Source organism: Dama dama, chromosome 21 (assembly GCF_033118175.1).
Source record: "Dama dama isolate Ldn47 chromosome 21, ASM3311817v1, whole genome shotgun sequence".
Lineage (NCBI taxonomy): Eukaryota > Metazoa > Chordata > Mammalia > Artiodactyla > Cervidae > Dama > Dama dama.
Window position 1 is genome coordinate 78,948,217 of NC_083701.1, and position 25,304 is coordinate 78,973,520.

A 25,304-nucleotide genomic window follows, 5' to 3' on the forward strand; every position below is an offset into this window, starting at 1 on the left:
TCCCACCACCGCCAACCCCGTCAAGCTGAGCCCCCTGTGCTATTCAGCAGCTTCCTACCAACTAGCTATTTTACACACAGTCGTGTGTGTATGTCACTGCTAATCCTCCAATCCATCCCACCTTCCTCCCCTTCACTGTGTCTGCGTCTCTATTCCTGCCCTGCAAACAGGTTCCTCTGCACCATTTTCCTAGATTCCATAGATAGGTGTTAATATATGACACTTGTTTTTCTCAGCCTTAGTCTTAATACAGTAAGTGCTGTAAAATGAAGGCTGTAGCAATGATTCTCCTGTCTGGAGAGAGGAAGACAGAAGAGACTTCTCGGAGTGGGTGGTACCTCCTCTGGTGTGATGATTAAAGAATGACCAGGAGTTTATGGGGTAGATCCGTTAGGGGTCAGTGGGTAGGGAGGTGAATGAATGGTTCTGGGTGGAAGGCATCACCAAGGTGTCAAGAAACACACTCCTTTATTCCTGAATACTTTCTGGTAAGTATGCATGTACTATAGCTTTGTGAAGATAATCAAATTTCTAATTCTTTGGGGAGAAACCTGGCTGTTTCAGGAATTCCTATGTACTACTGCTCTGTGAATCAACCAAAAGACAAGTTTCAATGGAAAGTTCATGGTGAACATAGACTACAAAGTTCTAAGTTCCAGATCTGCCTCCTAGCAGCTCTGCCACATTTGGAGGTCATATACATAGGTCCTTTCCATTTTAAGCAACCCTGTCCTATAGCATATCATCATCGCTACTATTCTACACATGGGGAGTTGCTTTGCTCTGGTTGTTATTTAGTCGCAAAGTCATGACAGACAGGGAGACTGAGGCCCAAAGGGGCTGGATAAAACACTTGAGGTTATTAACTAGTGAATCCTGGCATAGCCAGTATTTGAGCTCCAGTCTACTGGACCAAGTTTTATATTTTGGAATTTTAGCTTTTGCTTGGTTATTTCAAAAGGGGATTTTCCATACTTAACCAATGATTAGACACACCAAGAAAATGTGTTAAAACCGCAGGTTCCCAGGTTCTTTATCCAGAAGCCCCAGTTCTGGGGTGCGGTCAGGAACCTGTATGTTTAGTCACTGACTCTCTCCTCCCCTATGAGTGGCCCTGAATCCTGGATGCTGGTAACACCACTTCCCTTCTTTGTCTCTTGAGCCTAAGAGAGCTTGCTCCCCTCTGAGAGGTCTCATCACCCCTGCTGGCATCTCAGCTCTTCCTTCACCGGTATAACCTATTCCCTGCCTTTAATCCCCTGTTTACAATGCCTAGAGCAGTCTGTTTTCCTGGTTGGACCTTGCATGAAATCCATTTGCAGGCTGAATTTTGATTTCCTGTGTGGAAGCCGTCCTCCTTGCTTGGATTATGTAGGCAGTGGACTGACAGCTGCAGAACCTGGAGCGGAACGAACTCCATCCGCCTCCAAGTGCCGGGAGCCGGGGTCCACCAGGCTCCAGGACCCCCTGGCGGGGAGGGAGGCTGGCTTCCCCAGGCCAGTCCCGGGGCCAGTCCGCCGCCCAGCCAGGCCCCCTGGGCTCAAGCTCACGGCTCCTCAGGGATGAGTGATTCTAAGCCGCAGGACTAGGACATGCGATTAGAACAACAGCCACGTGGAAATAGCAAGGCTGCTCGCAGTACTAAAGCTATTTCAGGGCCTTCCTTGGGGGTCCAGTGGCTAAGACTCTGTGATCCCAATGCAGGGGGCCCGGGTTGGAGGCCTGGTCAGGGAACTAGATCCACACACTGCACCTAAGACCTGGCAGAGCCAAGTGTGTGTGTGTGTGTGTGTGTGTGTGTGTGTGTGTGTGGTGTGTGTGTGTCTCAGTGTGGTATGTGTGTCTGTGTGTGTGTGTGTCCATGTGTATCTGTGTGTGTGTGTGTCTGTGTGTGGTGTGTGTGTATGTCTGGTGTGTGTGTGTGTGTGGTGTGTGTGTCTGTGTGTATGTGTGTCTGTGTGTGCTGTGTGTGTCCATGTGTATCTTTGTGTGTGTGTGTCTGTGTGGTGTGTGTCTGTGTGTGGTGTGTGTCCATGTGTATCTTTGTGTGTGTGTGTCTGTGTGGTGTGTGTCTGTGTGCTTGTGGGGTATGTGTGTGTGTGTCCATGTGTATCTGTGTGTGTGTGTGTCTGTGTGGTGTGTATATCTGTGTGTGTGTGTATGGTGTGTGTCTGTGTGTGTGGTGTGTGTGTCTGTGTGTGGTGTGTGTCTGTGTGTGTGTGGTGTGTGTGGTGTGTGTCTGTGTGTGGTGTGTGTGTCTGTGTGTGTGTCAGTGTGTGTCTGTGTGTGATGTGTGTGTCTGTGTGGTGTGTGTGTGTGGTGTGTTTGGTGTGTGTGTCTGTGGTGTGTGTGTCTGTGTGTATCTGTGTGTGTGTGGTGTGTGTCTGTGTGTGGTGTGTGTGTCTGTGTGTGTCTATGTGTGTTTGTGGTGTGTGTCTCTGTGTGTGTGGTGTGTGTGTGTGGTGTGTGTGTCTGTGTGTGTGTGTGGTGTGTGTCTGTGTGTGGTGTGTGTGTGGTGTGTGTGTCTCTGTGTGGTGTGTGTTTCTGTATGTGTGTGTGGTGTGTGTGTCTGTGTGTGTGTGTGTGGTGTGTGTGTGTGTGTGTGGTGTGTGTGGTGTGTGTGTGGTGTGTGTGGTGTGTGTGTCTGTGTGTGTGGTGTGTATCTGTGTGTGTGCCTGTGTGTGTATGTGTCTGAGTGTGTGTGGTGTGTGTGTCTGTGTGTGTGTGGGTGTATAAAAGCTATTTCACTCTTGGAGAAGCCAACAGATATTCCCTTGAAAAAAAGAGTATGCTGCCCCTTTGGTCATAGTTAGAGGGTATCTTTCCTCTCATAAGTGGTGCCTCAGGGCTTTTGCAATCTAGTACACTGACTGAGGCAACCACTGCAAAGAATTTTTCCATCTGGAGACCAGGAGTACTTTGACGAACTTCCAAGGCACCACATAGGTCAGAGTGGAAGAAATTCTAAAAACACGTTTGGCCCACCAGTGGTCACCTGCAGACTATTGGAACGCTGGATAAGGAAGATGAGAAACGCTTTCCTATCTCCTGAATCTTTCTTGGTTTCTTTTCCCCTCATCCATTCACCCACAAATGATAGCACTCTTCCAAAGCAGCAGCCATCACTGCAATACTTACGTCCAGCAATTACTTGTTCACGACCTGCCCTGGGCCAGTCACCAATGAACAAAAGCAAACATGGCCGCTGAACTCAGGCCGCTGGCGGAGAGGCAGATGGGAGTCAAATAAAGACACAAATAAACGTAAAACCACCACATGGTAAGAGCTACGGAAGGATGATACGTGGAGACTCAGACGGGGAGCTTTGCGTTTCTTTGGGCCCCAACAAAGGGGTGAAGAGGTGTAGACATCTTCAATGAGGTATGTTTTTCCTCTTACATTCTTCTTCTTTTTTTTTCCCCTAGAGCACAGAGGCTCAGTAATTGTGGCTCACACGCTCAGCTGCCTGAGGCACGTGGGATCTTAGTTCCCTGACCAGGGACTGAACCTGGGTCCCCTGCATTGGCAGGTGGATTCTTAACCACTGGGCCACCAGGAAGATCCATTCTCTTACATTCTTACAGCTTCATACGTTGTGAACTACTTTAACATAAATTATCTCACTTTCTTTTTCACATCAATTCTGCAATGACAAGATAAAAAAAAAAGAAGCCTGAGAATTACTGTAAAGAATCTGATACAGATGAAAACCTGGGAGAATGGGGGAAGGGACATTAGAGAGGAGACGGTCTTCAAGTTTGTTCTTCAAAAACTGGTGGTCTCTAGAGAGTGTCACACTGGGTGAAGTAAGTCAGACAGAGAAGGAGAAATATCGTATGACATCCCTTATGTGTGGAATCTAAAAAGAAATGATACAAATGAACTTACAAAACAGACAGAGACTCACAGACTTAGAAAATGAACCTATGGTTTCAGGGGGGAAGGGACAGTTACAGAGCCTGGGAAGGTCATGTACACACTGCTGTACTCAAAACGGACAACCAACGAGGACCTACTGTGCGCAGAGGGAGCTCTGCTCGGGGTCACGTGGCAGCCTGGATGGGAGGGGGTTTGGGGGAGAAGGGATACACGGATATGCATGGCTGGGTCCCTCAGCTGTTCACCTGAAACTACCAGAAAACTGTTAATTAGCTATACTCCGATACAAAGTTTAACGTTTGAAAAAAAATTAACAGACCAAAAACATTAAGAGAAACACTGGTGGTCACGGGGATCCCCCGGCATCCAGTGGTTAGGCCTCAGTGCTCCCACTGCGGTAGTCCAGGCTCAGTCCTGGTTGGGAACTATGATCCCACAAGCCTCAAGTCGCGACTGAAAAAAAAAGCGTTGGTCTTGTCTTCAAGTGCAAGTGTGTAATTATAATCTAAAAAGGCAGAAGTGCCAAACGTACGCACATCCTGACATCTGAACTGCGGCGGAATTTGGTTATGCTGCAATTACACCTAGTTTTGCTGAGGCAGGCAGAGACAATGCTTCCCCTTGAACAAAGGTGACCTCTAGACCCAGAGGGAAAGTGCGTTGGCCACCAGTAATAGCAGTCCCCAAAAGCAACAGCTCGAATCGCTTCAATGAAAGGGGCTTTTCACATGTTCTAAGTGTGAAGAGGCCCCACGGTCCTGCTTCTGTTACCTAAGTCATGCTCATTCACTTGGATGCCTTCAACTAAAAATAGGAAAAACAAAAAAGCAATTATTTTAGGCTCTAAATTAAAAACTATATAAAGTGGGAAAGAGAAAATTTCATTTACTTTTTTCCTCTATTTTTTCGTTAAAGGCATTTTTAGTTGAAAAAAGAATATTTACTAGTTTGTTCAGGCACTCAGTCGTGTCTGACTCTGCAACCCCATGGACTGCAGCACGCCAGGCCTCCCTGTCAATCACCAACTCCCAGAGTTTATTCAGACTCATGTCCATTGAGTCAGTGATGCCATCCAACCATCTCATCCTCTGTTGTCCCCTTCTTCTCCTGCCCTCAATCTTTCCCAGCATCAGGTTCTTTTCCAATGAGTCAGTTCTTCCCATCAGGTGGCCAAAGTACTGGAGTTTCAGCTTTAGCATCAGTCCTTCCAATGAATATTCAGGATTGATTTCCTTTTAGAATGGACTGGTTGGATCTCCTTGCAGTCCAAGGGACTCTCAAGAGTCTTCTCCAACAACACAGATCAAAAGTGTCAATTCTTTGGGCTCAGCCTTCTTTATAGTCCAACTCTCACATCCATACATGACTATTGGAAAATCCCTAGCTTTGACTATACAGACCTTTGTCACAAAGTAATGCCTCTGCTTTTTAATTTGCTGTCTAGATTTGTCCCAGTTTTTCTTCCTAGGAGCAAGCGTCTCAATTTTGTGGCTGCAGTCACCATCTGCAGTGATTCTGGAGTCCAAGAAAATAAAGTCAGCCACTGTTTCCAATGTTTCCCCATCTATTTGCCATGAAGTGATGGGACCGGATGTCTCCCAGTAAATGTGCTTCCCTGGTAGCTCAGAAGGTAAAGAACCTGCCTGCAATGAGGGAGCTCTGGGTTCCATCCCTGGGTGGGGAAGATCCCCTGGAAAAGGAAATGGCTACCCACTCCAGTATTCTTGCCTGAAGAATCCCCTTGGATAGAGGAGCCTGGAGGGCTACGGTCCACGGGGTAGCAAAGAGTCAGACATGAGTGAGTGACTAACACTTTCACCCAGTAAGTATCAATCAGCTTGACCGAATGGTTAGTGCATTTACATGATGATCACATTAGTAATGATGAGACAGGTTTAATGCAGTATTAAGTTATCCTGAAATTTCAGTCATCCAACATAACCAGACTTCACGAAAGTAACATGCTCTATGTTCAACAGGGTCTGAGGTGGACAGGGTGGGGATCTGCTAGGAAGCCTCCCCATTTTGTAGCTGTGCCTCCAAGAACACAGATGCCCATCATTTCTGCTCATATTTTGTTAGCCAGAATTAGTCACAAAACTATAAGAAGCCCTGGAAATTCAGAGGAATAAGTGGACTCTTTGGTGAGCACTAGTCTCTCTGCCACTATAACCTATTTCCAGAACTCTACAAAACTGATCTCAAAGAACTTCCCTGGTGGTCCAGTGGCTAAGACTCCATGCTCCCAATACAGGGGGCCTGAGTTCGATCCCTGGTCAAGGAACTAGATCCCACCTTCCACAACTGAAAGTCTGCATTCTGCAACTAAAGATCCCACACAGCACAGTGGAGATAGCAGATCCCATCTCATGTGCTACAACTAAGACCCAGGGCAACCAAACAAATAAATATGTAAATATTAAAAATAAAAGAAAACAAAACTGATCCAGAGAGAAGGGACTACCTTTGCAATAATTCCACAAACCATATAAAGGCTCAGAACTTCCTTTAAGCTCTCTCCCCTGCCTCTTTTTTTTTTTTTTCTTGAGTCTTCTACAGAAGAAGAGAGCAGAATGAGCACTGTCTGAGCTCCTACCATGTATCCAACAGTTTATGTGATGGAGATTATGAACAGGCTTATTCAGACTCATTGGACTCTCTTTATAATGTAGATTGCTTAAAAAACATATCCATCTTTCCAGATTCCCTTGCAGCTAGGGTTCCAGAGACATAAGATTATGTCAGATATAGCTTTTATCTATTCCCATGAGGTTTGGAAAGGCTGGACATACTCTGATGTTCTAACTGCCATTGCTGGCAAGCCAGGCTGGCAACGTAGAAAGGAAGAGGCAAAGGCAACTGGCTTGCAGCTGCAGTGTCTAATCGCCAGCTTTCAGGTACAAAGTTCCACACCCTGATCTCAATTTCCTGATTCCTGATCACTGCTCTGGTACTACATAACTTCAACAGTTTCAGGGGCAACCTCCTGATCCCCCACTTTCCTGATTACATCAGTTCTATAGAGTTCTGACGGTCAGTAAGGGAGATCCAACCTAATGTCTTTCCATTTTTTTTGGTAAACAATGAATTCCTTATATTGAATCCCTCTCTGTTTAAGTTACCTTGACTGAAGGAAATGGCAACCCACTCCAGTATTCTTGCCTGGAGAATCCCATGGACAGAGGAGCCTGGAGGGCTACCGTACATGGGGTTGCAAAGAGATGGACATGACGCTTAGCACACAGCACACAGACTGGCTTCTGTTTCTTCACTGTGATGTGACTGACAGCATTTGCTAAATACTGTTATATACACAGGCTCTTCTAACAACTTTCTAAGAACTCTTCATTGCTGAAATGAGTAAATGTGCACTTTCAGGAAATTTAGGTTTTAGTTAAAATAACTCCAAGTATAAATTTGTTTGAAGTCTCACATTTTAGCTTTGCAATTCAAGTGAATGAACTCCATAATAAATTCTACTCTCCCAAAATTAAGAGTACAATTCATGTTTCTAGAAGTACACACTTTCATTCAGTTGTCTTACATATTCCCTGATAAAACCTACTTTATCTAAGAGGCTATGCATATCTCATTTTGAGAGGCATTTAATCTGCATAACGATTCTGAAAAGAAGGTCTCATTATGCTCATTTTATAGGTGGATGACTGGGGCTTAGAGAGGTAACACAAGGTGTCCAAGATCTAAGAGCCAGGGTGTAAACCCAGTGCTCCTGTTGTCAAAGGCACAAGCTCTTTCCACTAAAACACAGAGACTTCTAGGAAGACTTCTAGGAAGCAGCAACTCATTAGTTCTTAGAAGCTCTGAACACTGGTTTGTAATGGAGGTTTGGTTAGTTCATTCAGCTCAACACTGGTTTATACTAGTTAGTTCTTTCCTCCTCCATAGACATCAAAAGTTCTAAGTATATGCCTCAAAATGGTACACTTCCTATCTTATAAAGAATTCAAAAAGAAAAGATGGATGGAACATAAGAAAAGCCTCTGCAGATCTAGAAAAAAATGACTAAAATACACATTCTCTATTGCTGGGCACCCATAAGCAGCACTGTTATAATTCTGTGCAGACATGATGATAGATTTGTGAAGCATGGAAACCTGATGCAAACTGAAGTCAACAGGACCCTGAGGTTACTGTGATTCCACAACAGTATTTCGGTTTGAATTCCTACTCTGGCACACGCATGTGTTTTATTTATCACTCTCCTTCTCTACATATCTGACAGCGAGCTAGAGGATTCTTCCATCAAGACTTATTAGAAAATGTTTATAAAAATGCAAGTGGCTTTGGCAGGAGTCTACCCCTTCTTAGTGATTCAAGTCCTGTCTCCTTCCTGGAGAAATTAAAGATACTATTTGCAACTTGACCTACTTCTTCAAACTGTCAGCTACTACAGATGTGGTATCAGACAGAAGCATATAAAATCAGGATAGGGTTTTCATCTACTAAACAGCTATTTTACACTTTCTAATATAATATTTCACCCAGGGCTTTCCCAGCACTTAATAAAACTACCTAAAAAATTCTTAATATATCTTCATGACACTGAAAGAATCTCTTGATAATCTTTTTAGGGGTGGTTATCTCTGGATAAGAAAAAAGGAAATGGGAAGAGATTAAGTAACTACTATGTGCCAGGCAATTAGGCACACAAATGGCAACCTGCTCCAGTATTCTTGCCAGGAGAATTCCATGGACAGAGGAGCCTAGTGGGCTACAGTTCACAGGGTCACAAGGAGTCGGACATGACTGAGCAACTTAACACTTGAACTTTAAAGTTGCTTCATTCCTAAAACAGCAGAAACATAGAGACACTGTCATCCTTATTTTATATATTGAAAAAAAAAATTAAAGAAGCTAAGTAAATTGACCAAAATCACGCAGATAGGAAGTAGAAATACTAGCAGTGAAACTCAGGTTGGCCTGGCCAAAGTCAATCATCTTTTCAAGACAACACAATGCATCCAGTAAAAAGAATATATATATATATATATATATATATATATATATTTTTTTTTTTTTTTTTTTTTTTTTACCAGAGAGCTTGAGAAAAACAGCTCCAAGAATTCTAACTTATGGGCCTAGTGTTTCGTTTCTAGGTAACATGAGGGAATATTTTCCACTTGCCTGAATATTTAATAACACAGGAAACAAAAACAAATTGCACTACTTGGCCTTCACTGTGTGTTTCATAACAGAAGTGGAGGAGAGGGTTTTATTCTAGGAAAAAAGGCATGCTGAATTCCAAGTCAAAGTGTGTCCATAAAGGGTAAATGATGAGGCATTTTTGATGAGAGCAAATGAATGTTACAAAGATTCCCACTGACCAACAGCTGCTGCTCAAATGCACCTCCCACCGCCCCCAGCTCTGTCTGCCACCTTTTCAAGGGAGATTTCACCCTCAAGAGCAGACTGGCAGAGAGACGGCAGGGCTCAGTTGCCCCTCCAGCCCCAGCTCTGTTAAGCGGAAGAGGCCACCCCTGCAGACCCCTGCACTTTCTGAGGAGACAACAGTCATCATCAAGGCCACTTCTCAAGTACACTGCTTGGCCTGCTCCCTGTTTCTCTACCCTTCTCGCAGCTTCCAGCCTGAATAAAATCAACTGTCTTTTTCTCTAAACCTCTCAAATGACATCTCTATATCCAGGTCACATCACCGTGGTGAAAAGAAATCTTAACCAAACCTCTGGATTGTGTTAGTCACCCAGTTGTGTCCGACTCTTGGCAACCCCATGGACCATAGCCCACCAGGCTCCTCTGTCCTTAGAATTCCCCAGGCAAGAATACCAGAGTGGGCAACCATTCCCTTCTCCAGGTCTCCTGACTTACAGGCAGATTCTCTACTGTCTGAGCCACCAGACAGGGCATAACTCCACTGATGAGGCAGGGATCTACGAGTATCACTGAGGGCCTGCCCAAGATGTTTCTATCCAACAAAGCCGGGAAATGAAGTGCTGACGTCAAGCACACTGTTCTTAAGACTAGTCATCACTTGTCACATACACATCAGACCAACGATGTTCAGAAAGGCAGAGTGTAAACACACTTCTGTGATTTTTTGTTTCTATATTTGCCTCCAGATTCATTCGCTCCCTTCTCTGTCCTGCTCTGCGTTTCAAGATGTCAAACTCTATCACTCAGGCTCCCTAGCCTCGGCTCCTAGCTGTGTGCAGCCGATCAGAAGCATCATCTGATGATTCAAGGATGGAAGAGGAGAAAGGTTGAGGACGCTGCCCTGCCCGCCCCTCTCTGGGCCACCACGTGTCTCCAGGGCGCTGGTCCTCCGCATTTCCCTCTGTTCCTCAGTCCCAGGAGATGGGACCACCTTCCCACTGTTCCTAAGCCCTGGGTCCTTTTTCATCCATCACGGGTTCCTTGAACCCAGTTCATTCTTCAACAAATGGTCCCTACTTGGACTCTCAAATGAGGCAGTATCTCCGAAGACCTACACTTGTTTTTTGCCTCTGCCTACCCCCAACCCTGCACCAAAACACATCTGTCTGCAGAACCATGCACCGAGGGCCAGGGCAGGAATTGGGGAAAACGCGTGTGGCACCGCATCCGTGGCCACAGTGAGGTCTGGATGCCTTCTTTCACTTCATGCCTCCAGACCCGCTTGATCATGACCTCCTGCAGATTCTCTCTCTTAAAATCTCTCAAATTCATCCAGCTTCTCTCCAGTGCCTCTGTCCTACTCTAGTAGCTGCCCGGATTATTTCCTGTCTCCATTTCTGCAAGAACCCCTCACGGCTCCCTAGCCTCCAGTCCTGGCCCTGCTTCCGTCCACACCTCACTGTGAGGCCTGAGAGCTCTCTGTTACATTGTTCCATGGCTCCAGACCCTCCAGGATAAAGTCCAACCATAAATTGGCTTACCCCGATTGTGCCAGCCTTTCCAGACTCTTGACATGGTTTTCCCATCGACTGCTCCAAAAAGGACTGACTTCTCCCAGTTCTGCAACAGAACTTTCTTGCCTCGGTGCCTAGACTCGTACTATCTCCTTTGCCAAGAGTCCCTTCTCTGCCTCTCTACCCCTAACCACTGACCTAACTAACTTCTGATTTATGAGTCAGGTCTCTGCACAGACATCACCCTCTCTGACAATCATTCCCCTTTGCCCCGCCTACCCCACTCTAAAACCTGGACTCTGGCTTAGGCAGCTGTCCTGAGAGGTAGCTTCCACAGCACCCTTCATCTCCCCCGTGTCTTTCCATGGAATCGCTCTGTCGTCCAGTGCTCTTGTCCCCACTCCCCACCTGATGGTAAGCTGCGCTGGGGAAGAACTCTATCACTGCTGTAGCCTCAGTATCTAGCAAAGAAGAACCAAAAACTATTCATTTAAAAGTTGAAATTAAGAAGAGGAAAAAAAAAAAAAAGAAGAGGAAATAGAAAGTTCCCTGGTGGTCCAGCGGCTAAGACTTTGTGCGCCCAATGCAGGGCGGGGCCTGGGTTCAATCCCTGGCCAGGGAACTAGATTCAAATGCTACAATGAAGAGTTTACACTCCACAACTTTAAAAAAAAAAAAAGATCTCACTTGCTGCCACGAAGATTGAAGATCCCGTGGGCCACAGCTAAGACCTGGCACAGTCAAATAAATAAATTAATTTTTAAAAAACAAAAATGGAAAGAAATCTCAACCAGGTACTAATGGACTGGCGACGTCAAAATTCCTATTTGGGTATCATTTAGAAACAGGGGGTATCTGTCAATAGATACAGGCCCCATATGCCCAAGTGGGTATTTTATGAATGTGTCTGCAGTTCTCTGTGACCCAAGCCCATCCTCTACTAAAGAAAGTAAAATTCCATGTGTGTGTTGAAGGGAGGAAGGCAGGGGCTGCTCCTGAACCTTCCCCTCTCTCCCTATCCCCATGCCTGGGTAGGAGATGTCGACTTGAACAGAGAATGCCTCCATGAGAGCATTGGGGTTATTTTCAGAGGCTTCATTATCTCAGCTGGAAAATCCTGGGGCAGCTTTTTGCAAACCAAATGGAGTTCAATTAATATATCAAGAACAAAGGATTAAGACCTTTGTCTTAACATTGAGAGTCAACATCAGCAAAAATCTCTCAGTACCCAGATCGTCAAGTTCAATGTCTCAAAGTGCTCTTAGGAAAGGGGAAACTGAGATTTTCCTGGAACAGTGTTTAGAGGAACAGGAATGGACTCAAATGAACTCACTTTACTGTGTATTGCTGAAATCACAGAATCATGCCTGGCGAGCCCTCACCTCAACTCTTTTTCTCAAGGCTAACTAAAGATAGTTAAATTCCCTTTTGTAATTTGCTTACCATTACTATCACTTCCTATTACTATTACTTACCATTACCATTACTTCCTTACCATTAGTAAGGAAGCCTTACTAATTCATCTCCCACTGATTAAAAATGTATGATAATTAGGATGAATACAGTACTAAAGTGTATCTATGAAGGAAACTGATGTTCTTAAAAATAACAAGACTATGAAAATGTTGTTTAAACTCATTAAAATGAGCCTTTACTGCATTCTGTTGCATACAAAGATGCAAATTATGCAAGGGTTCTTATTAGGGAAAAAACAGTGGCTTGGCCACCCATGTTCATATCTTCTCCCCTAAAAGATCTCAGTTAAAAGATAGCAAAATAGGTACAAAACCCACAAGAAAATAAGACAGGCAAGAGTCCAATATGTGTTTGAAATACAGATAGCAGTGGAGCCAGGTGACGGGTATGGAGTAGAGCAAGGGGCAAGGAATTCAATGATACAACTTAGAGGGCTGAAGGCAGGATCTCAGTGATGTGTGAGCCCCCGGACTCTGCAAATACGCAGGGCTTGGAACCTCCAGAGAGAGAGCCGGGGTTGGTGCAGGCCAGAAAACTGTCCTGCACGAGTTCTGCACGTTGAGTGGCGGGACGCTCCAAAAGCTGGTGGAGAGATGTTTCCTACTTTTCCCATCACCCGCGTCCAAGGAAAGAGAAGTGGTGCTTCTCTCTTAAGTGACTTCAACTTCCAAACACCAACATTTGCAGGATCGGAAGGTGTCTCTTAAAACCACTGACTTACCAAGCAACAACTGCACATGAATTCTCACCAATGGTTAAGCCCCACACCCCAGGCACATAGGTTTCAACAGGCTTCTTAGTGTCTCTGTGTAAAAAAGGAACTGATAGCAAGGATCACCAGACATTTGCGGAGAACCTCCAGCAAGGAAGGTGAAATTGAAACAAATAGAACAAGGTAACTAGAGACGCAAACAGTGCAAAGAAACTAAATGAATTAATGCTCTACAAGAAGTAAGAGAAAATTTGGCACCCACAAAACGAGAACAAAATTCTCTTAATAAAAGGAACATTCAAAGAACAAAAAGAGCGAAAATATAATAGCTGAAATCTAAACAAGATACATTCATGAGAAAGGTCAAAAAATAAAGTGAAAAAAACATGATAAAGAGAAAGAAATAGACTTAGAAAATCAGTCCAGGAGGTCCAATACTCTTCCAACAGCAGAAGCAGAGACAGCGAAGGAAACAGAGGGGAATTTTATCCAATAGATAATAAAAGAAAATTTCCCAGATCTCAGAGATGAATCTCTGGATTAGTTTACAAAGGAGCTGCAGATTAATGATAAAACATATTGCTTTTTTATAAAATAAATCCTTTAGATTTACTTGATTTGTAAACTATCTGCCTTTATTGTTTTGTTAATATTTAAACTTTCGTTTACTTTTAAAAGGGAGTGTCTGACAAATTTTCTTACGTCTGCTATGAATGCTAAGAGGCATGCTGCCTTGCTTTGTCTCACTGTGTACACTTAGAAACAACATAACTGGGCCTCCCTGGTGGCTCAGTGGGAAAGAAGCCACCTGCCAACGCAGGAGCCATGGGTTCGATCCCTGATCCGGGAAGATCCACACGCTGTAGAACAACCAAGCCCGAGTGCCACAACTGCTGATGCTGTGTACAGGGGCGCATCTACTGAAACCACGCACCCTGGAGCCCACACAAGGCTGCAGCAGAGACGCCACCACGATGCACCACAACTAGAGAGCAGACCTCGCAGCAGCGAAGACCCAGCCAATGACAGATAAATAAATAAAATTATACAGAAAACTCCCTGGAGGCTCAGACGGTAAAGAATCCACCTGCAACGTGGGAGACCTGGGTTCAGTTCCTGGGGTGGGAAGACCCCCTGGAGGAGGGCATGGCAAGCCACTCCAGTATTCTTGCTGGAGAATCCCATGGACAGAGGAGCCGGGTGGGCTATAGTCCATGGGTCGCAAAGAGTCAGACATGACTGAGCGACTAGGCACACACATATGTAACTGATTAGGACTTCCTATGTCAGATTTCTGACTAATTCAGCCCAACCTCCCTGAATGCCCCCTTCCCAACCATCTTTTGCTGAAATAAACTTTATATTCAATTCTCCGTATTTCCCAAATGCAGGAGGTGAGAACAGTCAAAACAAACACCAAGGCCATCTCTTGTTTTATGCACATTTTTCCTACAGTAACAAAATATTTCACTGGACTCGTCTAAGTAAGAAACAAGACCAGAGGCTTCCCTGGTGGTCCAGGTGGTTAAGAATCTGTCTCCCAAAGCAGGGGATGTGGGTTCAACCCCTGGTCGGGAACTAAGACCGCACCTGGTGCAGGGCGACTCAGCCCTCCTGCCTCAGACACTGGGCCCAGTCACTCCAGACCCCATGAGGTGCAGCCCGAGAAGCCTGCGCACTGCCAGGAAGACCCAGCGCAGCCAAAGGGAGCAAGAAACAAGAGCAGACAGACAGGGAGATGAACGCACAGGCGCAGACAGGAAGCGTGACCCAACCGGCGCTCTGGGTGGTGGCGGAGCCCGCATGTGCAAGCGAAAGGGGTGGCCCATCCAGAGGGTGACACTCACTTTGTCTTCAGTTTTCCACATGACAGTGAAGCTCAACTTACGTTTTCAAACAAACTGAAAACTAGAACACTGACTTCTGTGCATGACCCACACAACTGACCACAAGCACTTCGCAGCCCTGCGAGGAGGCTTCCAGCAGGGTGGTCAGCGCCAACTCAGAGACCCTCTGTGGTGAACACCTGGACACGCGGGGTGTGCGTGACAGGACAAGTTGGCTTGTTGAGGCTCTAATGTAATGCTGAGCTGGCGAGAAAGACAAGGCAACTCCTAGGTATTAAAAGAAAGGGTAGGAGAGCCTTGAAAACTAAGGGGTGAGCATTCAAGCTGACCGTGAGCACCCCTGGGAAATGGGGTGCAGGTGGGGTGGTGGCCGGGAATGCTGGGTGGGCGGAGGTCTTTCTAGATACACGGATGACATCTAAGATTTGGTGAGCCCAGGAGGTAGGAAACTGGAACTGACCTTTCTGCAGACACCCATTCGTTTCAATAGGCTAAAACCCTCTGTGAAATGATGTCTTACAAATAACTTCTGCTCAGCAGCTTGGTGAGATGACCCAGAAACTCCTCTCTGCTGGAAAGAAACCCCCACCCTCACCCCCACCCCTCTTGCACCCAGGAATGAGGATATTTTGGTTGAAAGCTGTGTTTATGCTGTGGCTATGCTGCCAGGAACGAGAGGATATCCACATCAAGTCATCTAGTCACCATAGCAATCTTATGTGGTCGGTATCTTAAAATAAAGCACATCTCATAGACAAGGAACCCGGGAACCCGAGAGATTAGATGCTTTGCCTAAAGTTGAAGGGAATGAGTGACAGAATTGGGATTCAAACCCATATTTTCTAACTTCAACACCACAGTGTTATTTGTTGATAATGGTTTTAATCTGGGCCTCTGTTTCAGATACTTAAACTGTGTCCACTTACAATAATACCATTATAAATTGATTTTACATTTTTTCCTTTGTTTCCAAAATGTTAACATCAATCATGATCTGCTGGTGATATTTTCAGTTATGAGGCCACCATGATGTGTCCAACCAAGACTGAAGAAAACAGAACCAAGAAAATACATGCTCTGTGAGCCTCTTACCAGGAGAAACACCGTTCACAAGCAAGGTCTTACTGTGGAGTGAAGATGGTTATAACACCTCATGATCGCTACTCTGGATGTACCACTGTGTACTCTGGCAGGGAGCTTTTCAATAGTATTCTTTTCTGAAAAAAAATATTTAATCAATGTATATATTGGCTGGGAAGGGTCTCAGCTGTCTCAGCTGTGTCACGCAGTACCTTTCACCCTGGCTATGGCGTGTAAACCCCCCTCAGCTGTGGCACGCAGGACCTTTCACCCTGGTGTGGCATGTAAACCCCCCTCAGCTGTGGCACGCGGGACCTTTCACCTTGGTGAGGCGTGTAAACCCCCCTCAGCTGTGGCACGCGGGACCTTTCACCCTGGTGTGGTGTGTAAAACCCCCTCAGCTGTGGCACGCGGGACCTTTCACCCTGGTGTGGCGTGTAAGCCCCCCTCAGCTGTGGCATGCCGGACCTTTCACCTTGGTGAGGCGTGTAAGTCCCCCTCAGCTGTGGCACGCGGGACCTTTCACCTTGGTGAGGCGTGTAAGCCCCCCTCAGCTGTGGCACGTGGCGTGTAAACCCCCCTCAGGTATGGCACGTGGTGTGTAAACCCCCCTCAACTGTGGCACGCGGGACCTTTCACCTTGGTGAGGCGTGTAAGCCCCCCTCAGCTATGGCACGCAGGACCTTTCACCTTGGTGTGACATGTAAACCCCCCTCAGCTGTGGCACACGGGACCTTTCACCTTGGTGTGGCGTGTAAACCCCCCTCAGCTGTGGAGTGTGGGAATCTGTGTCCCCAGCCAGGGATTAGACCCAGGCCCCCTGCTTCGGGAGTTCAGTCTCGTGCACTGGACACCAGGCGTGTCCTAATTGTCTTCAAGTTTAAAGAGTACAGCTGAGAATCTTACCTAAGCTCTGAGGGTGGAGGGGGACAGCAACATTGGAAAAGGAGAAAATAAGGCTAAACCAGTAAAATGATGACTCTTCCGTTGCAGGGGAGCCACTGAAACACCATCTGTTTATAGATGTGTAACTGAAGTTTTTGGCATCATCGAAAACTCTGAACAAGGGAGTAAGGGAGCAACTTCAGGGCGCCAGAACTGGAAAATGATTTAATTTGATCAGAAAAACTCAGCCCACTGTTCTGATTCCATCAGGAATAAGACCAGAGGGCAAGGGAGAGCCGCCTGGGAAACCCGGCCCATCTATACACAGGCCGAAGCAGGCAGGAGTCCCACTGGAGCAGAGACTGACACAACGGCCACCCTGGAGGAGGAAAGGGCAGCCCACTGCAGTGTTCCCGCCTGGAGAATCCCACGGACGAGAGGCCTCGTGGGCTACAGTCCATGGGGTCGCAAAGAGACCGGCACGACTGAGCAACTGACACTTGGATCTGGGAAGGCATGGCTTCCAGCTTCCTCATCTAAAATACATTTCTTAAGGTCGATTGGCGTATCTTCTCTTGGTAACCTTGGTGACAGTTGAATTTCTCACAGAGCTGGCCTACGTGGAAAGAATGCATTGCTTAGGTCACCTTGAAAGCCCTCTGTGTTTTTGTTACTTGGAGTTCTGGTATTCTGCTTATTATTTACACTGGTCTTCCAATATGGCCTGCCCCTAATGGGGACACAAGGATCCTCCTATATGAGTGTTTCCATCTGCTTGACAATCGTACTGCCCGTTACAAGTGAATCCTGACTTGTTCGGTTAACAGGTATCCACCTCTTGACATTGGAGATGGGTCCACTGTGTCTCTAAGAGGTTTCTGATTCCCCGTGGCTGAAGTCTGGGTGCTGGACTGCGGTGACATCATTGAGGGAACTTTGCGGGAACAAACCCGTGCACACTATAGGATTTATCAAAGCATACCCTCTGAACCATGGAGTGCTGAGTGGAGCTCTTCCATTTGGGACCACAGCAACGCTTTCACTGTTGTAAACAGAGATGTACACTGTTTTTCACAAAAAGACTGTGTGCTTTGGGCTTCCCTGGTGGTCCAGTGGTTAAGAATCTACCTTGCAATGCAGCGCGATCCCTGGTCCAGGAAGATCCCACATATGACTAAGCCCATGAGCAGCTACTGAAGGCCGAACACCAAGAGCCCACACCCCACGAGACAGGCACCGCAGTGAGGAGCCCACACCCCCCGAGAGAGAGGCCACTGCAGTGAGGAGCCCGCGACCCCCGAGAGAGAGGCCTCCTCAGTGAGGAGCCCACGCCCCACGAGAGACAGCCCACCTCAGTGAGGAGCCCACGCCCCCCGAGAGAGGCCACCACAGTGAGGAGCCCGCGCCCCCTGAGAGAGAGGCCACCACAGTGAGGAGCCCACGCCCCCTGAGAGAGAGGCCTCCTCAGTGAGGAGCCCACGCCCCCTGAGAGAGAGGCCACCACAGTGAGGAGCCCACGCCCCCCGAGAGAGAGGCCACCACAGTGAGGAGCCCGCGCCCCCTGAGAGAGAGGCCTCCTCAGTGAGGAGCCCACGCCCCCTGAGAGAGAGGCCTCCTCAGTGAGGAGCCCACGCCCCACGAGAGACAGCCCACCTCAGTGAGGAGCCCACGCCCCCCGAGAGAGGCCACCGCAGTGAGGAGCCCGCGCCCCCTGAGAGAGAGGCCACCACAGTGAGGAGCCCACGCCCCCCGAGAGAGAGGCCACCACAGTGAGGAGCCCACGCCCCCCGAGAGAGAGGCCTCCTCAGTGAGGAGCCCACGCCCCATGAGAGAGAGGCCACCGCAGTGAGGAGCCCACACCCCCCGAGAGAGAGGCCTCCTCAGTGAGGAGCCCGCGCCCCCCCAGGAAAGAAGAGCCCCACCCACTGCATCTGGAGAAAGCACGCTACAGCTAGGAAGAGCCACCACAGACACACATAAACAAACCTTTAAACAGAAACACTGTGCACCTTGCTCCACAGTTTAACCATGAGGATCTGCAGTAGGGTCTGCTATTATTAACATCACACAGAGTCATGAACCAAGTTCTGTATGTACCCCATCCTCCCTATCAGTTCGTCTGCTTTTAACCCAGTAATAGGCTGGTAATGAATTCTTTTGATTTAAGTTTGCTGAGCCTGACAGGATAGAACGGTGTTTTTCCTCTTATTTCCAAGACTATCTAGTGAATGATTTTTTAAAAAGAACTTTCTGAAGAGGTAAGAATACCCAAAATGGGCAGATAAATATGCCATTTATCAGTTATTAACATATCATATATTTTTGAATGCCTTCTTTGTATAAAGCAATGTTCTAGAAAGCTGAGGTTTTTTTGGCAGTGTGCAGGTCTTTAACTTTTCTGTTTAAGAAATAATTTCAAATTTATAGAAAACATGGCAAATGAGCAATGGTGCCAAGAATACATGAGTGCTCAGGTACACTCACTGTTAATACTTCCCTCCATGTTCTCTATCACTTGCTGCCTACCTCTCTTCATAATAACTTTTAGAAAGCTGGGATATTAAAATAAAAGCACAGGGCATCCCAGACCTCAAGGGTCTTCTGACTTTAGGAACTGGGTAATCACGTTAGAAACAAAAATCTTAAGTCATTATAAAGGAGGCTGTCATGAACGGACCATGTGCCGAGGCTGAAGGGTGGCTCGGAAGCTGCCGGGGAGGCGAGTGCAGGGCAGGCATGGGTGTTTAAGGGCTCCTGGGCGTAAACGACGGGGGGGGGCAGCAGAGCTGGCGGTTAGGAGAGACTGCAGAATCACAGTGCTGAGGAGCTTCAATACTAGTGAAGGCGCCAGGAAGCTGTTTTGACCAAATGGACAAATTCTGAATGTGTCACACTCCCTTGGCTGGCTGTGAGTAGGGCAGACGTCAGGGATGACAGAGGGCAAACCAGAAACTCAAAAAGTAGAGCAAGTGTTAGTTGCTGTTGTGTCCAACTCTTTTGTGACCCCATGGACTGTAGCCCGCCAGGCTCCTCTGTCCATGGGATTCTCCAGGCGAGAATACTGGAGCGGGTAATCACTCCCTTCTCCAGGGGATCTTCCCAATCCAGGGATTGAAACTGGATTCAAACCAGGTGCCATCCGAGCCACCCGGGAAGCATCCAGTAAAAATCTGCCCAAATAGTGTAGACCAGGGGTGCCCAATCTTTTGGCACCAGGGGCCGGTTTCATAGCAGACAATTTTTCCACGGACCAGGGGTGGGAGGCAGGATGGTTTCAGGACTATTCACGCGGGTTACATTTGCTGTGCACTTTGTTTCTAATCTGACGCTGCTGCGGATCCTCAGCCCAGAGGCTGGAGATTTCGGTCTCGAGGATGCGGAGCAGTATGGGCCTGGACGAGGGCAGTGGCCAGGAAGGCAAAGAGGGGACCATGAAACACAAGAGATATTTAAGAGGTGGAATTCAAAGAGAAAAAACTACTGCAACCTTGACAAGCAGCCCTAGCAGTGACATATTCTTGTGGATTCAGTTCCTGCTGGGTGACCTTTTTCACGGAAAGAGCAGCAATGCTACCTGCTGTTCTAAGGCTGTTTTGATTTGAGAAATTGAACATTAGAGCTTTTAATGCAAACTCTAAGTGGCTGTGTGTCACCAACCGAGGGGTTTAGCCCCGAGAAGCTGAGGTTTTAGCAGCCAGGCGACCATTAATTCCTGGTCACGGTGCTCACAGCTCAGGGGGGCTGGGTTGTCAGGTGCTGAAAATTGGAAGCAACGGGGTATCTTCATTAAGAAACTGAGCTTGGTGTCAGCCAGGCCTGGGTCTGAATTCCAGGTTTCCTGTTGGCTTCAATTCTTGTTTCTGAACACTGTCTGTGAAATAGAGATTGCCCTCCCAGGTGACTCAGTGGTAAAGAATCCACCTGCCAATGCAGGAGCCTCGGGTTTGACCCCTCGGTTGGGAAGGTCCCCTGGAGAAGTAAATGGTAACCCACTCCAGTACTCTTGCCTGGAAAATTCCATGGAGCCTGGCAGGCTACAGTCCATGGGGTCGCAAAGAGTTGGACATGACTGAGCATGCACAGGCATCTAAAATAGAGATTAGAGTACCTATGACCTAAGGTTATTTGGATTAAATGAGATACTTAAATTCACACATAAGTGATGGAGCTAAGATTCCACCATAGAGTTAGCTGATAAAATTCAACACCCTCTCTTTTCCCTTCTTTCCCTTTTATATTTAATATATGCATTATTTTCATTACTTTTTAAAAAGCTACACTTTCAGTTTCTATTTCCCTGTTAACCCAAGAGCTGTTTATCTCAGAGAGAGCTTTTGAAAAATCCATGAAGAAAGGCTTTCTGGGCTTTGGTTTTGTTATTGACTTTCTAGTTTTACTCTACAATCATTAGAGGATATTGTCTGTATTATTTCTGCCTTATGGAACTTACAGAATTTTTGGTGACTTAATCTATGGTTAATTTGGGGAATGTTCTATGTGGATTTGAAAAGAAAACTGTATTCTTTATTATCAGGGTACAAAGACTGTGATGTACCCAGATGTCCCTTAATTATGCTGCTTGGGGCTTTAGTACCTTTATTTATCTTCTGTCCAACTGCCCTGTCTTGGGTTGAGAGGAGCATGTTGAACTACTTAATATTCGTGTGCTTCTATTTCTTCTTGCATTTCACGCAGATTTTGCTGTAGAGGTTGCTGCTGTGTGCCTTGATGTGCATTCATAACCGCTGAAAACTCTGTTCCTGTGAACTCTGACCTTAAGCATAAAACAGTCCTTCTTCGTCTTGCTTTGTGCTTTTCAGTCTCACTTTACCCTGTCATATATCAAGTTAAATTGATGCTTTTTTTGTTTGTTTTCGCTGTTAGTTTGCATTTTCTTTGTATAATCTGCCCAGCCCTATACCATATTTCTTTTTAAACATTTTTTTGACTGTGCCACATGGCATGCATGATCTTAGTTCCCAGACCAGGCATTGAACCTGCATTTCCTGCATTGGAAGCTTGAAGCCTTAACCACTGAATCACCAAGAAAGTCTTGCGAAGTCCATATTTTTGAATGGTATATTATACTCTGCCTAGCACGTGACTTGAGTTTCACAAAGTATTTGTTGCTTTTTTCTTTTCTTCTCTTATTCAACCAGGGTCACCTAGTCTTTTTTTTTTTTTTTTTTCAGTTTTAATGAGGTATAACTGAAAAAATTATAAGATATGTAAAGTTTACATCATGGTGATGTGATATACAGATTTACTGTGAAAGGTTAATTTACCGTCAGCAGTTTTGGATCTGTTTGGACAAAAATCCCCTCCTGGACCCTCTAGCTTAGCTGGATTCTCATTTGTAGTCACACCCTGCTGGTTCTCACACCCGAGAGGACAGACTTTCCCTCACTATGTAGGAGCCCCTACATACACTTATCAGTGATCAACTTGAAGAGCACCAACATAAAAGTTTAAAAAATGGGAACTATAGTCAATATCCTGGGATAAGTCATAATGGAAAAGGATACTAAAAAGAGTGTATATATGTATAATATAACTGAATAACTTTGCGATATAGTAGAAATTAACACAACCTTGTAAATCAACTATCAACTTTTGACCTAAAGCCTGATGTCTCTCCAAAGATTCTTTAACAGGTAATTAAATGCTTGAGAGAAATGTGGCCACATGTAAGTCCACAGTTGAAAGGAACCCTAGACATTGTCTCAAACCCTCTCCCCAATGCATTAACCACTTCTACGAAAACCAAAGTTTTCTAGTCTCTGTATTTTTCTGGTAATGGTAAACTAACGCTGTCACCCATTCTATGGGAACAAGATGAAAGCCCAGTTGTATCATATACTAGTTATGAAGACAGGAACTTATATAAGCCCCGAGCCTCGGTTATCTTTATCTGTAGAATGGGGATGATGACTGAGACTCAGAGGTCTAAGCATGGTTACAGATTCAAGGACTAGGCGGAAAATGTGAAGACCCAGGCAGATAATGAACTGAATCCCTTAAGTGTAAGGCATTAGGACTGATGAGAAGAGCTCTTCTCTTCTCAGAGGAGAGGTCTTTTCTGGGCTCTTACAGATTACAGCCCTGCCTGCAGCAATGTAGGCCTAAGGATATCACTAGATCTTCTAATTTTTCTAGAAAAGCACAAATCTGGCTTTTTAACATGAAATTTCGCAACTAGTCAATGTGGCAACTAATTCACAGATGTCTTTGCAACCCTAGATAGACCATTAAAAAAAATATAACTGCGGGCTAGGCACACCAGAAGGCGGGCACTCTGCAGTCTCTGGGCTAAAGTAATTAGCATGCTGCCCAGCACAAGACCAGCAGTGGGTAAGTTATAAATTCATCAGATCTGAAATCTGAGACCTCAGACTCTCGGGAGAAAGGACTTGGTCTGACTGGGTGGGTAAAAAAGTCAGGGAAGAGGAAACTCAGTGCGTAGGACGTCCGCTGCAGCCCGGGAAGGTGGCATGAACCGAGCAGTCGTGAGGACAGGGCAGGCGGGCCCCCTGGGAACTGCCCTCCGCGCCTCCTCCGCGCTTTTCTGTGGGGCTGGCTGTCTCACACAAAGGCCCATCTCTGACCCCTGTGCAGGTACTACTGACCGAGTAGACGGCAGCTGGCTGGGGTCAGAAGGTCAGAAGGGCCGGCAGCTTCCTCAGCCTAAGTTCACAGGGAAGAGAACCAAAAAGCTGGGAGCCAAGGAGGCAACTTTCTCCTTGTTTCTATTTCCTTTGGGTTTTCCCCACCAGCAGCCCTGAACCTAGCAAGTACTTCCTCCTCGAGAGGGTCACAGCTGTCCCACAGATGTTATAAATAAGGGCCAGGAGAGCTGTCTATTTTTAGCATCTAAATGTGGATGCAAAGGTCCCCAAGATTCCCCCTTCGCTGGCTCCATTTCCCTCTTTCCTTTCTACACGTCTTTTCTTTTCATTCCAGATGTACATTTTCTGAGCAAAGGAGATGAAGACTTTGGGGGCAAGAGAAACCCCAAATATTTGCTCATCTTGCCTGGTCTCCTTCTGATTGCCATGGATTGGTTTATGCATCTAGCCTGTGACAAAGAAGTCACCTACAGACTTTGGGAAACTGCACCCTAGGCTTGGATCCAGACCACTCCATTTCCTCTCTTGAGAATAAAGAGAGGTTCAGAGAAGAAAACAGCATTGAAGATCCTCTGCCTGAACCTTCCAAAGGCACAGGTGAGGGCAGCAGGGAGGCCTACATGCTTATTATCGTGCACGCGTGCTCAGGCCCTTCACTGGTGTCTGGCCCTCTGCGACCCCATGGCCTGTAGCCCACCAAAGTACATGTCCACGGAGTTCTCCAGGCAAGAATACTGGAGCGGGTTGCCATTCCCTCCTTCAGGGGATCTTCCTTACCCAGGGACTGAACAGTCCCACAGCTCCTGCATGGCAGGCAGATTCTTTACCACTGAGCTACCAGGGAAGCCCATGCTTTTTACCACTGACATCAATAATAGTATTACAGCCTATATTCATGGAAGGCTCCTCTGGGCTAACTACTTCACTTGGATTTCCTTATTCAGTCTTCATAACTCAGGGAAGTAGGGATTTCAATTATTTCCATTTTACAGAAGCCAAAACTGAGGCTCAGAGCTTGAGAAACTGGCCCAGGGTCTGGCAGAGGCACACCCAACGAAGAGAGCTTAACACACAGATTCCTCATGAGGATAAAGGAGGAGGAGCAAGAGAGGAGGGGGGCGCGCTTGATGCACACACGCTCGGGGTCCCAGGCGCAGCTCCCGCTCCTACCTGCTCTCGGGGTCAGCCAGCGCCAGGCTGCGGGTGACGAAGCACATCCTGAGGGGGATGCTCCTCCGGTCTCGGTGGAAGGACGGCGGCTGCGACGCCAGCGGGTCCGGGGCGCCGGCCCCGAGCCGCGGGGACTCGGGCGGCGGGGTCTCCCAGCCGATCTCGGACACCGGCGAGCCCTTGGTCACGTAGGGGGTGGCCTCGCGCATGTACTTCACTGCAAGCAGAGAGCGGAGAGTGAGCCTCGGTCAGCGCGGAGGGTCCCGGCCGGGGCTTTCGGAGACGCGCAAGACCAGCTCCGCACAGGACCCCTCTTGCATTCCCCCGATAATAGTTGTCTGTCCCTTAAATTGGGTGCCAACGTGGTTTTCAGAACCCGCCATTAAGGTGACCTGAACTTGAGAAACGACTTTCAGCTTTTTTCGATTATGACAACATCTATCTTTTCTAATTATAAGGTGCATTCTGGGGAAGAGGCGGGAAAACAAATGAAGAGAGACTGAGAAAGCGTATCTTAGGCAAAAGAAACACACAATTATTCAGTATAGGTGTAGGGTATCTGGTGCCCACACTGACCATCCACATTACCGTTATTCTGTTGGGAAGCACGGACAATCTTTTCAAAAAACAGTGCTGAGAACATGTATGTAAAGAAATACACAAAAAAACACTTATTCTGTAATGGTAAAAATCTATGATGGCAAAAATATTACTTGTAAGAGCTGAAAACCAGGAACAATCTAAATGTCCAATAAAAGAGAAC

General features: G+C 46.6%; 1 protein-coding gene across 1 annotated transcript in view; it reads right to left on the minus strand.

Annotated features, from left to right (window-relative positions):
• The window catches only part of SNTB1 (syntrophin beta 1), a 239,868-nt gene that overhangs the window by 110,265 nt on the left and 104,299 nt on the right, over nucleotides 1–25,304 (minus strand). The window contains exon 2 of the mRNA XM_061123889.1: nucleotides 24,542–24,758. Coding sequence (XP_060979872.1) covers nucleotides 24,542–24,758 — 217 coding nt within the window. The remainder of the gene's footprint in view (nucleotides 1–24,541; nucleotides 24,759–25,304) is intronic.